Raw genomic sequence first — 13923 nt, 5'->3', positions numbered from 1 at the left:
AACTCATAGCTCTGAGTGCCTCCAAAAAGAAACTGGAGAGAGCATACACTAGCAGTTTGACAGCACACCTGAAAGTTCTAGAACAAAAAGAAGCAAATACATCCAAGAGGAGTAGATGTATCAAACTCAGGGCTGAAATCAACCAAGTAGAAACAAAAAGAACTATACCAAGAATAAAAAAAAAAAAAAAAAAAAAAAAAAAAAAAGACAAGAGCTGGATCTCTGAGAAAAATCAACAAGATAGATAAACTCTTAGCCAGACTAACCAGAGGGCACAGAGACAGTATCCAAATTAACAAATTCAGAAATGAAAAGGGAGGGAGAGGGAAGGAGAGGTGGATGAGGAGGGGAACACCCTCATAGAAGAAGGGGAAGGGGATGGGGTAGGGGACTTATGTCCAGGAAACTGGGAAAGGGAATAACATTTGAAATGTAAATAAAAAAATTTAAAAAAAAAAAGATTCAGGGGTTGAAGATTTAGCTCAGTGGTAGCAAGTGCAAGGCCCTGGGTTCTATCCCCAGCTCCGAAAAAAAGAAAAAAAAAAGATTCAAAGTGAAACAAAAAAAGAAACAAATGAAAAGGGAGACATAACAACAGAAACAGGAAATTCAAAAAAATTAACAGATCCTACTACAAAAGCCTATACTCAACAAAACTGGAAAATCTGGATGAAATGAACAATTTTCTAGACATATACCAGGTGCCAGAGTTAAATCAGGATCAGATAAACCATCTAAGCAGTCCCATAGCTCCTGAAGAAATAAAGGCAGTCATTAAAAGTCTCCCAACCAAAAAAAGCCCAGGATGAGAGGAGTTTAGTGCAGAATTCTATCAGACCTTTATAGAAGACCTAATACCAATACTGTCCAAACTATTCCACAAAATAGAAACAAAAGGAACACTATCCAATTCCTTCTACGAACCACGCTTACCATTATACTTAAACCACACAGATCCAACGAAGAAAGAAAACTTCAGACCAAATTCCCTTATGAATATCAATGCAAAAATACTTAATAAAATTCTCACAAACTGAATCTAAGAACACATTAAAACAATCATCCATCATTATCAAGTAGGCTTCATCCCAGGGATGCAGGAATGGTTCAATATATGGAAATCCATCAATGTAATCCACTATATAAACAAACTCAAAGAAAGAAAGCACATGATCATCTCATTAGATGCTGAGAAAGCATTTGAGAAAATTAGCACCCCTTCATGTTAAAAGTCTTGGGAAGATCAGCAATTCAAGGCCCATAACTAAACATAATAGAAGCCATATACAGCCAACCAGTAGCCAACATCAAACTAAAAGGAGAGAAACTTGAGACAATCCCACTAAAATCAGGGACTAGACAAGGCTGCCCACTCTCTCCCTACTTATTCAATATAGTATTCAAAGTCCTAGTCAGAGCAATCAGACAACAAAAGAAGGTCAAAAGGATACAAATTGGAAAGGAATAAGTCAAAATATCACTATTTGGAGATGATATGATAATATAGTTATGGGACCCCAAAAGTTCCACCAGAGAACTCCTAAACCTGATAAACAACTTCAGCAAAGTGTCTGGGCATAAACTTAACAAATCAATAGTCTTCCTCTACTCAAAGGATAAACAGGCTGAGAAAGAAATTAGGGAAACGACACCCTTCACAATAGACACAAATTATATAAAATACCTCATTGTGACTCTAACCAATCAAGTGAAAAATCTGTATGATAAGAACTTCAAGTCTCTGAAGAAAAAAATTGAAGAAGACCTCAGAAGATGGAAAGATTTCCCATGCTCGTGGATTGGCAGGATTAATACAGTAAAAATGGCCATCTTGCCAAAAGCAATCTACAGATTCGACGCAATCCCCATCAAAATTCCTAATCAATTCTTCATTGAGTTAGAAAGAGCAATTTGGAATTACAAAAAACCCAGGATAGTGAAAACTATCCTCAACAATAAAAGAACTTCTGGGGGAATCACCCTTCCTGACCTCAAGCTGTACTACAGAGCAATAGTGATAAAAACAAACAAACAAAACTGTATGGTATTGGTACAAAGACAGGGAGGTAGATCGAAGGAACAGAATTGAAGACCCAGAAATGAGCCCACACACCTATGGTCACTTGATCTTTGACAAAGGAGCCAAAACCATCCAGTGGAAAACGGATAGCATTTTCAACAAATGGTGCTGGTTCAACTGGAGGTCAGCATATAGAAGAATGAAAATCAATCCATTCTTATCACCCTGTACAAAGCACAAGTCCAAGTGGATCAAGGACCTCCACATAAAACCAGATACACTCAAATTAACAGAAGAAAAAGTGGGGAAGAACATTGAACAAATGGGCACTGGGGAAATTTTCCTGAACAAAACATCAATGGCTTATGCTCTAAGATCAAGAATCGACAAATGGGACCTCAAAAAACTGCAAAGCTTCTGTAAGGCAAAGGATACTGTCATTAGGACAAAATGGTAACCAACAGATTGGGAAAAGATCTTTACCAATCCTACATCTGATATAGAGCTAATATCCAAAATATACAAAGAACTGAAAAAGTTAAGACTCCAGAGAGTCAAATAACCCTATTTAAAAATGGGGTACAGAACTAAACAGAGAATTCTCTCCTGAGGAATATCAAATGACTGAGAAGCATCTAAAGAAATGTTCAACATCCTTAGTCCTCAGGGAAATGCAAGTCAAAACAACTCTGAGATTCCACCACACACCAGTCAGAATAGCTAAGATCAAAAACTCAGGTGACAGCAGATGCTGTCAAGGATGTGGACAAAGAGGAACACTCTTCCATTGTTAGTGGGATTGCACACTGATACAATTACTCTGGAAATCAGTCTGGAGGTTCCTCAGAAAATTGGACATAGTTCTACCTAAAGACCCAGCTATACCACTCTTGGGCATATACCCAAAAGATATTCCAACATATAACCAGGACACATGCTCTACTATGTCCCTAGCAGCCTTATTTATAATAGCCAAGAGCTGGAAAGAACCCAGATGTCCCTCAACAGAGGAATGGATACAGAAAATGTGGTATATTTATACAATAGAGTACCTACTCAGCTATTAAAAACAATGACTTCATGAAATTCATAGGCAGATGGAATGAACTAGAATATATCATCCTGAGTGAAGTAACCCAATCACAAAAAATTACAGATGGTATGTATTCACTGATAAGTGGATATTAGCCCAAAAGCTCAGATTACCCAAGATACAATCCACAGACCACATGAGACTCAAGAAGAAGGAGGACCAAGGTGTGGATGCCTCAGTCCTTCTTAGAAGGAGGAACAAAAATATTTATAGGAGGAGATATGGAGACAAAGTTTGGAGCAAAGACTGAAGGAATGGCCTATTCAGAGCCTGCCTGCCCCACCTGGGGATCTAGCATATATATACATATATATGTGTGTGTGTGTGTGTGTGTGTGTGTGTGTGTGTGTGTGTGTGTGTGTGTGTACACCCACCAAACCCAGACAATATTGCTGATGCCAAAAAGTGCATGCTGACAGGTGCCTGATATCTGTCTTCTGAGAGACTCTGCCAGAGCCTGACAAATACAGAGGTGAATGCTAGCAGCCAGCCATTGGACTGAGAATGGGGATTGAAGATTAGAGAAAGGATTGAAGGAGCTGAAGGGGTTTGCAACCCATCAGAACAACAATACCAACCAACCAGAGCTCCCAGGGACTAAACCACCAATCCAAAGTGTACACATGGATATACCCATGGGTTCCAGGTGCATATGTAACAGAGGATGGCCTCGTTGGGCACCAATGGGTGGAGAAGCCCTTGGTGCTGTCAAGGCTCAACACCCCTCCCCCGCCCCAGTGTAGGGGAGTGTCAGGGCAAGGAGCTGGGAAGGGGTGGGTGGATGGGTGGAGGAGCACCCTCATAGAAGAAGGGGGAGGGAGAGATGGGATGGGGGGTTTGTGGTTGGGAAACCGGGAAAGGGGATAACATTTGAAATGTAAATAAAAAAATCGAATAAAAAAGTAATGAAAGAGATAACTGGTTTTTTGAAAAATATTAAGATTGGCAAGCTTTTATCCAAACTGACAAAATAAAAGAGAAAAATCAAGCTAATAAAGTTAGAGACTAAAAGAGAATTACAAAAACAGACCCCAAAAAACCAGAAGATCGTTACAGAAAATTTAGAAGAAATATACATTTCTTACGCATATGATTTACCAAAATTAAAACCAGAAGATCTAACAATTTATATAAACCTATAACAGACAATGAGTGTAATCAAGTGTCCGTATAAACAAAATCCCAGAACCAAATATACTCCCTGCTATATTCTCTAAAGCCAAGATAGATTTTAAATGGTTCCTCAAAATAGAGAAGGAACATACTCATTCTATAAAACCAACCTTACCCCGCTCCGACCAAAACTGTATAATAGTATAACAGGCAAAACAATTTCTCCGATAAACAGAGATGCAAAATTTCCCTACAAAATACTTAAAAAACAGAATTCAAAAACATATTCAGAAGACAGCAGGTCACAATTAAATTGGCTCAATCCCAGGAATGCAAGATTAACTCTATATAATCATGTCAATAAATATAAAGCACCTTAAAATTAGAATCGTGGGCAGAAGTCACATGACCATTTCAATAAAAGCAAAACATCTTTATGATAAATATCCTGAAGAAATTAGGAACAGTTGGAGCATACCTCGACATAAGAAAGACTATGCAAGACAAACCTAGGTCAACGTTCTTCTAAATGGAAAATACTGGGACTTTTTCTTGCCAGATCCAGAACAAGTGTTCCCATTTCTTCTGCTTTTATTCAACATAATGTTTGAAGTCTTAGCCAGAACAACAAGGAAGAAGAAATAAGAGGATCTGGTGACACATGACTTTAACCACCGTACTCAGGAGGCAGAAGATCTCTATGAGTCAGGACTAGCCTGGTCTACATAGTGAGCTCCAAGCCAGTCAGTGCTGCATGATGAGACCCTGCCTCAAAAAACAGAAAGAAAAAGAGGGGACTAGAGGGATGGTTTGGTAGTTAGGAGAACATGAAGACCCGAGTTAAGTTCCCAGAGTCTATATCAGAAATTTTACCACTGTGTGTGATTCACCTCCATGGACGTCCAAATACTCTGGCTTCCAGCCTCCACATCATTTAAAATAAAATATTTTTAAATGAAAAGAGAATAATAAAAAAAGAACAAAAGTAGGAAAGGAAAACATCAAACTATGTTCTTTATGGATGACAAGAGTCTGTAGGTAAATGACTTCACAGATCCCAGCAGAAAATGTTTAGGACTGATAAACTCTTTCAATAAAATTACAGGATTCAAAGAAAATTCTCTCTCTCTCTCTCTCTCTCTCTCTCTCTCTCTCTCTCTCTCTCTCAATCCCACATCAGAGATGCTTCCTTTTTTAGTAAAGGGGAATTAACACCCACAGCTGGACAATCTGCTGGGGATGAGAGACCATGGACTACTCAGTCCTAAATGGGAGGCCTTCATCAAACCCCTTCCCTTAGGGCAGAAAGGAAGGCGCTCAGATTCTAAGAGCAGATGTGGCAGGTGACTCTGGAGAAACTGTTTTCCACAGACACAATAGGACTGATGCTCATATGAACTCCCACAGACTGTGGTGGCATAAACAAGACCTGCACAGGTCCAATTGAGACAAGATCCCAGCACTGAAAAGAGAAACAAGGCACAAAGCCCCACCACCATAATCAAGAAGGTATCGGCCACTGATAGCCACTGGCAAAGGGAAAATCAGGTTTCTCCTGTGGAGTCTCACTGGCTACATCAGCCGCACTCCAGGCAGCCTCTTGGCTAGGAGCAGTTGGCCAGAAAAAAAAAATTACTCTGTTTGATTTTTGGTGTGTGTTGTGTGTGTGTGTGTGTGTGTGTGTGTGTGTGTGTGTGTGTTTCCTTTCTCTTTTCTCCTTATCCTTTCTCTTCTTCCTTTCTCATTCTTCCTGTCTGTCTGTCTGTCTGTCTTTCTCTCTCTCTCTCTCTCTCTCTCTCTCTCTCTCTCTCTCTCTCTCTCTCTCTCTCCATGCCCCACCTTTGGGATGGGTTCTTTCTACACAGCCTTTGCTGGCCTGGGACTCATGAGACTCTTCCTGCCTCTGTCTTCCAAATGCTTGGATTTCACTGGCATCGGCTACCACATGTGATTCATACGCTAATCATTAAAGTGAACATCTCCCTTTTAAATGAGTTAAATAATCAAAATTATATTGGGAAGAATCATTGAAGTCTAAGGATGAAAGCTAGTATAAATACTAATGTTCTCTTCTTGAACTTGATATAATCTAATTCTGAAATATTAACTGTCTTACATATAAAAGTAAGATGCAGAGTAGTTTAAAAAAAAATAAAGTCATGGCCTCAGAGCCAGGCAGGCAAACTTCTCAGCTGATATCAACCCTGTTGTGAATCTTTGAATCGGAATGCCTCCCATGGGCTCATGTATTGGAATACTCGGTCCCCAGTTGGTGGAACCTATCTGGGAAAGATTAGGTGTGCCCTTGTTGGGGGAGGCGTGTCACTGTGGGCAGGCTTCAAAAGTGCAAACCATTCCTAGTTCGTTCTCTCTGCCTCCTGCTTATGGATCAGATGTAAGGTCCTAGCTGCTGTGCCGGCATCGGACCTGCCTGCTGCCATGTTCGCTGCCATGACAGTCACACACTGTGACCCTTCGAAATTATAAGCCCCCAATAAACTCGTTCTTCTGTAGATGGCCTTGGTCATGGTAGCTAATCACAGCAATAGGAAAGTAACTTAGACACCTGAGGAGAGTGAGTGTTCTTTATGCCTCCGTTCTCTTGTATAGACAAGAGGGACGCTAATGCCCACCGACCTCCCAGGGTCATTGTACAAATTAAAGAACAAGGAAATGGGGTTGGGGATATAGCCTGGTGGTAGAGCGCTTGCCTAGCAAGCGCAAGGCCCTGGGTTCGGTCCCCAGCTCCGAAAAAAAGAAAAGAAAAGAAGAGAAAAAAAAAGAACGAGGAAATGCCTATGTTGACTCTTTGGTTTAAGGTGCCTATGGATCATTGATGGTATTGATATTATATACAGTCATCCAGGCTTCGTGAACTCTGTGGATATATGTAGATAGATAGATAGATAGATAGATAGATAGATAGATAGATAGGTGATAGATAGATAGATAGGTGATAGATAGATAGATGGGTGATAGATAGATAGGTGATAGATAGATAGGTGATAGATAGGTAGATAGATAGATAGATGATAGATAGATAGATAGATAGATAGATAGATAGATAGATAGATAGATAGATAGATAGATGATAGATAGATAGATAGATAGGTGATAGATAGATAGATAGATAGATAGATAGATAGATAGATAGATAGATAGATAGATAGATAGATAAAGGATTTTTGCTGGGAGCCATCATAAAGTTTGGATCTTAGGCACATTCCTCTACCCAGGTATTGCACAGTGAGCATGTCTGCTTTGACCGAGATCTTTAATGGTGTCCCTCGAGTTCTACTGCTGCCGTATTTGACTTGCAGGCATTTACTTTACCAGGGTCTTGATCTCCTTACATTTCGGTTGACACAAAGTAACCGTAACTGACAAACCAAGAACTTACATTGCCCTGGGATTCATGATGCAGACTTTTTCCGAGCAGCGACATTTCTCCGGATTGTCATATGATATTCCCAGACTGAGCCCCAGCATCTGGGTGAGGATGACCGAAAAGGCCTCCAAGGTCATGTCCTTGGGATACTACCAAAAGAGAAGACACCGTTGAATGATAAAAGTACTTTTCCAAGTTGGAACGTTTTTTTATGTTGGAGCAAACACTTCATGATTCCTTGGATGGGTGAAAACCTGGACTTCCTCTTGGGAAAGGCACTGAAGTAGAAGCGTCCAGTCAGAGGCAAACTCTGGTCCTTTTCCATTTTTCAATTCTCTTCTCTTCCAGTGCCTTTTTCCTAGATCTATCCCTCTTAATTGCAAAGGGATGGTGTCTTAATATAAATACTTACATACATTCTACATACATCCCTCCACTTTGCTAATCTTCAAGACTATCCAAGTTTCTAAAAGTTAAATGATCCGTAAAAAGGACACTGCCCCCCGCAACTGTGTCTCCACACTGATTTCCCCCCTATGTCCTCTGTTACCTGCTCAGTCCTGGGATCTCATCCAGGACTGGCCAATAAACTTTGTAACCACTGTACCTCCTCCACTATCTCAGTGACTAGATCTCCTGTCCTTTTTAAGGGTGGAATAAGTACGTACCATCGTGATTCCTGCAGAGTAGGGGGCGGTACACATCTTCCCAGGGTACGTTGCTCCCATGTAATTTGGCTGCTCGTTATAACTAAACATATAAACACGTTTGTAATTAACCCTAGTGAAACAGCCTAGCCTGTGGGGCAATCTTGGAAAATTAGGGGTTTTATTCAGAAAAGTCCAACTCTCGAGAAAGTGGAGGCTCGGAGGGTTAAACTTGTACATCCCTGATTGGTTTGAAAGACTTTGAAGATTCTCCGCTAAACTGGGCTAAATGAGCTTAAGCCTCAGAGCACACAAAGCACCTGTGTCTCCACTGTCCTTGCAGGTCACCCAAGCCACCAAAAATTGCTGTGTGAATTACAATGTGTCACTTTCTCATACAGAATGTGGCAGTGCATTCCGAGAAATGACTTTGTTGCTTCTTGGCCTGCCTTTTTTTTTGTTTGTTTTGTTTGTTTTTCACTCAGTTTTAAGAAAGAAGGGTCATAAAAGCATTGTCCTTTAGGAGCTTGACTTAAGTGACCCCACTCTCAGGTGTCTGAGGGGAAGTGCTCAGCAAATTTCAATCCACAAAGGAAAAAAAAAAAGGAGGGAAATGAAAAGGGGGAGATGAGATGCTATTCTGCTAAAGTGTCTGGGGCTACGGCCAGAATGCAGTGAGGCTGTGGCAGAGGTCTTGCAGAATACAGACACGCATGGCTTTATTCAAGCTAAGAGCAAACCGGATATCCTCTCACCTCCCTGGGGGGTGGGGTTAAGCTGTGAGCTAGGAGGGGCTTTGTTCAACCAGTCAAGCCTGCAGCCCAGCACAAAAATGAAATATAACAACAACAAGCCTTGCTTTAGAACGGGAGGTTGGGGTGGGAAGATTAAGCACGTGATCCAAGAATGTAGACACACACACACACACACACACACACACACACACACACGGGAGGATGCCTGCCTCCCTGGTACTGAGATGACAAGTGTAACTTCATTTGGCTCTCCACATGGGTGCTGGGCTCAAACCCAGGTCCTCAGGTGTGCACAGCAAGCCCTTTCTTCACTGTGTCACGATGTTGAATGACTGGACTCCCCTGCCAAGATACCGACGCTCAGATCCAGGATGTTCAAAGGATTCTTAAATTGTACACTCCTGAGGCATGTACATTAAGTCAAACTATCAAAAGTGCAAGGCAAAAACATGAGGGAGAGGGAGAGGGAGAGGAGAAGGGGAAGGAAGAGGGGGAGAGAAAGGGAAGGGGAGGGGAGGGAGAGGGAAGGGGGAGGGGGAGGTCTTTAAAAGCAGGAGGAAATGCCAGTTTACATATAAAGGAATCTGTCACAGCAATGCTGAGCTTCTTGCCAGAAATATTACAAACAGGTCAAGAGAGAACAAGTAATCAAAGAAAATAAATTCCCAACCAATAATGCTATACCCCCAAACCTAACCTTATGCTGCACCCCCAAACCTAACTATCGGAAATGAAGCCAAAGACTTCCTAAGACAAGCACAGACTGGGGCAATTCATCATGCCAGACTCACGGCACATGAAGCCATCAAGGGTGCCCTGCCCCAGAGGCACCCTATCGGGTTATGTAGTGCTGAAGATTGCCAGCCTCACAGATGCCAAGCAAGTGCATCACAACTAAGTTACATCCTGCTTCTCAATATCCCATCAATCCTATCTGAGCAACATCTCTGTACTGGCTGGTTTTGTGTGTCAACTTGACACAAGCTGGAATTATCGTTCTTGAGGAAATGCCAACATGAGATCCAGCTGTAAGGCATTTTCTCAATTAGTGATCAAGGTGGTTTCTATAAGAGGGCTAGCTGAGCAAGCCAGGGGAAGCGAGCCAGTAAGTAACATCCCTCCATGGCCTCTGCATCAGCTCCTGCTTCCTGACCTGCTTGAGCTCCAGTCCTGACTTCCTTTGGCAATAATGTGGAAGTGTAAGCTGAATAAACCCTTTCCTCCCCAACTTGCTTCTTGGTCATGATGTTTTGTGCAGGAATAGGAACCCTGACTAAGATATTGAGCTTCTGAATTTAAATCTTAAAAAGAGGAAACATGTACAGACAGGTCTAATCAGGATGTCAGTTATCTCCTTGCCCCTTGCCTCGTTTCTGCTTCTGCAAGTTTATCCAAAGGTTCCTATTGCTCAAGACATGAACTGCTCCAGGTGGTACTTCATCCTGGATGGTAGCCATCATCCAGGCTCTACAGAGCAGGCAAAATCTTTTCTCCTACTGTGGATGCCTCGTGAGCTAGAAGGAGCAGTAAATGCTTTCTGTTGGAAGCGGTGTCAAGGGGCCTGTTACAATGACTTACGCCATTGACCCATAGCTAGTGTAAACTTGTTAACAAAACGCAGGACTGTTCACATGTTTTACCTGTGTTTGTGTTACCTTGTGTTATATGACATATATGCTTCCTGAGCTTTAGATGGAACTCCCCCCGGGTTTTTTCATTAAAAATGTAATCTTATTAAAAAGAAAATATTTTTCACATTATTAAAAACCATAAAGAGGAAGGAACTGCCAAGTGAAGAAAAAAAGAATATATAAGGGTTATAGATTTGAGCTACATTCTTGGTGAAAGAGGGATTCTCAACAGGGAAATCTCAAATGGCTGAGAGGCATCTAAAGAAATGTTCAAAGTCCTTGGTCATCAGGGAAATGCAAACCAAAACAACCCTGAAATTCCACCTCACACCAGTGAGAATGGCTAAGATCAAAACCTCAGATGACAGCAGATGCTGGAGAGGATGTGGAGAAAGAGGAACACTCCTCCATTGTTGGTGGGATTGCAGACTGGTGCAACCATTCTGGAAATCAGTCTGGAGGTTCCTCAGAAAACTGGACATAGTACTACCTGAGGACCCAGCTATACCCCTCTTGGGCATATACCCACAAGATGCTCCGACATACAACAAGGACACATGCTCCACTATGTTCATAGCAGCCTTATTCATAATATCCAGAAACTGGAGACAATCTAGGTGTCCATCAACCAAACAATGGATAAAGAAAATGTGGTCCATTTACACAATGCAGTACTACTCAGCCACTAAAAACAATGACATCATGAAATTTGCAGGCAAATGGATGGAACTAGAAAAAAAATCATCTTGAGTGAGATGTATCAGACCCAGAAAGACACATCTGGCATGCACTCACTCATAAGTGGACATTAGTCATAAAGTACAGGATAACCAGGCTACAATCCACTGGCCCAAAGAAGCCAAGTAACAAGGAGGGCCCAAGGGGGGCATGCTTGAATCTGAGAAGGAAGAATTGATTAGACATCAGAGGGATGGGTGAACTAGGGGTGTCAGCTTCAACTTCCTCTAAGGTTGTCAGGAGGGTGAGGAGAGCAGAGGAGGGGGCAGGGTTCAGGAGGGTGTGAGAACATCAGAATGGCTTCTGGCAACAGCTTCGATGAGACAACTCAACTTTACTCGGGTGTACAGGGCTGTATAGATCTTGGAGAGTTGGGTAGGAGTTTTCAGGGCGGGCCTACTTTATTAGCTGGCTCTGAGGTGCTAGGATGTGCCTCGTTTGCATGAAGAAGAACTCCAAGAACCTGATGGACAGGTTCTTATCAGGAGAGAGGAAGTTGAACCTGTAATCTGGTCAAAGACTACGTTTTCAGAGGTGTGGGGGAAGCAGAGGTTGTGCACAGGAGCATGTAGGCTGAGAACAGGGAGAGAGTGGTCCTCTCAGGATCAGATTTTGGGGATTTGGGGCATATCCCAATCTCGCTCTTGCTCCAGGATAGCTCCCCAAGTCCCATGTGCCCAGAGAAGGAGACTGGGTTGGGGCAGGGGGTCGGGGGGTGGGGTTGGGAGCAGAAAGATGAGGTGGGAGGATGATGGAGAGGGAGATACTGGGAGAGATAGCTGGATGGGAGCATGTGTGGGATGAGTCAGAAACCTAGGACAATGAAAACTGAGGAATCTGTAAGGGTGACTCTGGGCAATACTTCCAATGGAGGGATTGGGACACCAACCCAGCCATGAAACTGCATCCCCACAATTTGTCCTGCCTCTAAGATGTGCTTGGGGTAAAGGTGGCACAGAATTTGAGGGAAGGCCCAACCAATGACTAGCCCAGCTTGAGACCCAGGCCATGAGAGGGAGCCTACCCCTGACACAATCCGTGACGTTCTGCTATCCTTGTAGATAGGAGCCTAGCAAACTGTAACCAAAGAGGCTTCACTCAGTAACTGATGGAAACAGATGCTGGTACCCACAGCCACATTAGGTGGAGCTTGGGAAATCCTGCCCGAGGTGGGGAGGAAAGATTGAAAGAGCCAGAGGGGTCAAGGACACCTACAGAACCAACTAGCCTGGGCCCATAGCGGCCTATAGAGACTGAACTGATAACCAGAGAGCATGCGTGGGAAGGACCTAGGCAATCTGCACATACGTTAACAGTTGTACATCTGAGCCTTCATGAGGGACTCCTCAATTGGGAACAGGGGCTATCTCTGACTACATTGCCTGCCTTTGGATCCCTTGTCTAGCCTCTAGAGTACGATGCACGTACTATTACTGCAACTCAATATGCCAAGGGTGGTTGATATCCATGGGAGGCCTCCCCTTTTCTGAGGAGAAAGAGAGGAGGGGTAAGTGGGGGGGGGGATCGAGGAGAGGGAGGGGTTGAGAGGTAGAGGAGGGAGGGGAAGCTGTGATTGAGATGCAAAGTAAATAATGAATAATATGTGGCTCCCAGTTACACACACCAAAACGGTCCTCAGCAGAAGCAATGACTATGAAACTTGATGGACACTCAAATGTAGAGACTGGAATGGTGGAAGTCCAGAGACAAATTCTCCTGGGTCAATTTTAGCCCCGTTTATTACCTAGGTCTGCATATGGCCTCACATCGCCGTGACTAGTAGGCAAGTGCATTGTAGAACGTATAAACAGACCCCCGGCTCCCACCTACCCAAAGGGACAATGAGTTTGGTCTGCACCTAAGGCCAATAGCTAAGATGCGCTCCCGCCTCTGCTGTAGTCCAGCCACCTGATAAGCCCACCAAGGTCTTGAAAAGGTGCCTTGACATAGATTTTCTTTGTTCTGAAAAAACTTCACCAAATTGTTACATTAGAACCTGGGAACCCGAATCTGTGTTCCCAAGCCATGGTAGAGTCTTAACTGTCTCCAGAACAAACCATCTCTTGTCCCCTTTTGAGAGAAGAGCTCTGGACTTGTGTGGGTGGTTTCTTGTCCTGTTTTCCCCTAGACACAGGACTAGAGGCTGAGCTGTTCCCTCTCAGTTGAGCAGCAACTGGGGAAATTTGTTGATTTCCACTAAAGGGCCAGAGTCTTGTTCAAACTGGAGTTTCATTCCTGGTACCTGTGAGTTAGAATCTCTTTTCTTAATGTATCTGGGTAAAGACTTGTCAGGTTTTTGGGGTTTTTTAACCCCAAATACTTATTTTCATTTTATTAATTTTCTGCTTTTTTTTTTTTTTTTTTTTTTTTTTTTTGCTAACCTCTGTTTTTTATCTTCAATGTTTATGCTTAACTTGCTGGGGTGGGAAGGGGTGTCTTTTTTTTTTCCATTTTTTTCTTTATTCTTTTCTCATACAATACATCCCAACCAACCACAGTTTCCCCTCCTTCCACTCCTCCCAGCTATCCCCCATCTCC

The 13923-nt window shown here is 42.7% G+C and overlaps 1 protein-coding gene across 3 annotated transcripts in view; it reads right to left on the bottom strand.

Annotated features, from left to right (window-relative positions):
• The window catches only part of Adam32 (ADAM metallopeptidase domain 32), a 109765-nt gene that overhangs the window by 62099 nt on the left and 33743 nt on the right, over positions 1-13923 (bottom strand). For all 3 annotated transcript variants that reach the window (XR_001841542.3, XM_039094670.2, NM_001170582.1), the window contains 2 exon segments: positions 8283-8364; positions 7627-7763 (listed from right to left, as the gene is read on the bottom strand). Coding sequence is in view for 2 of the 3 variants with exons in the window: in XM_039094670.2 (XP_038950598.1) it covers positions 7627-7763; positions 8283-8364 (219 nt within the window). In the remaining variant the exon portion in view is untranslated.

The sequence above is a fragment of the Rattus norvegicus genome, chromosome 16, assembly GCF_036323735.1.
Source record: "Rattus norvegicus strain BN/NHsdMcwi chromosome 16, GRCr8, whole genome shotgun sequence".
Classification (NCBI taxonomy): domain Eukaryota; kingdom Metazoa; phylum Chordata; class Mammalia; order Rodentia; family Muridae; genus Rattus; species Rattus norvegicus.
The sequence above is the reverse complement of the archived record's forward strand: the minus strand, read 5'-3'. Positions and strand labels throughout refer to the sequence as shown.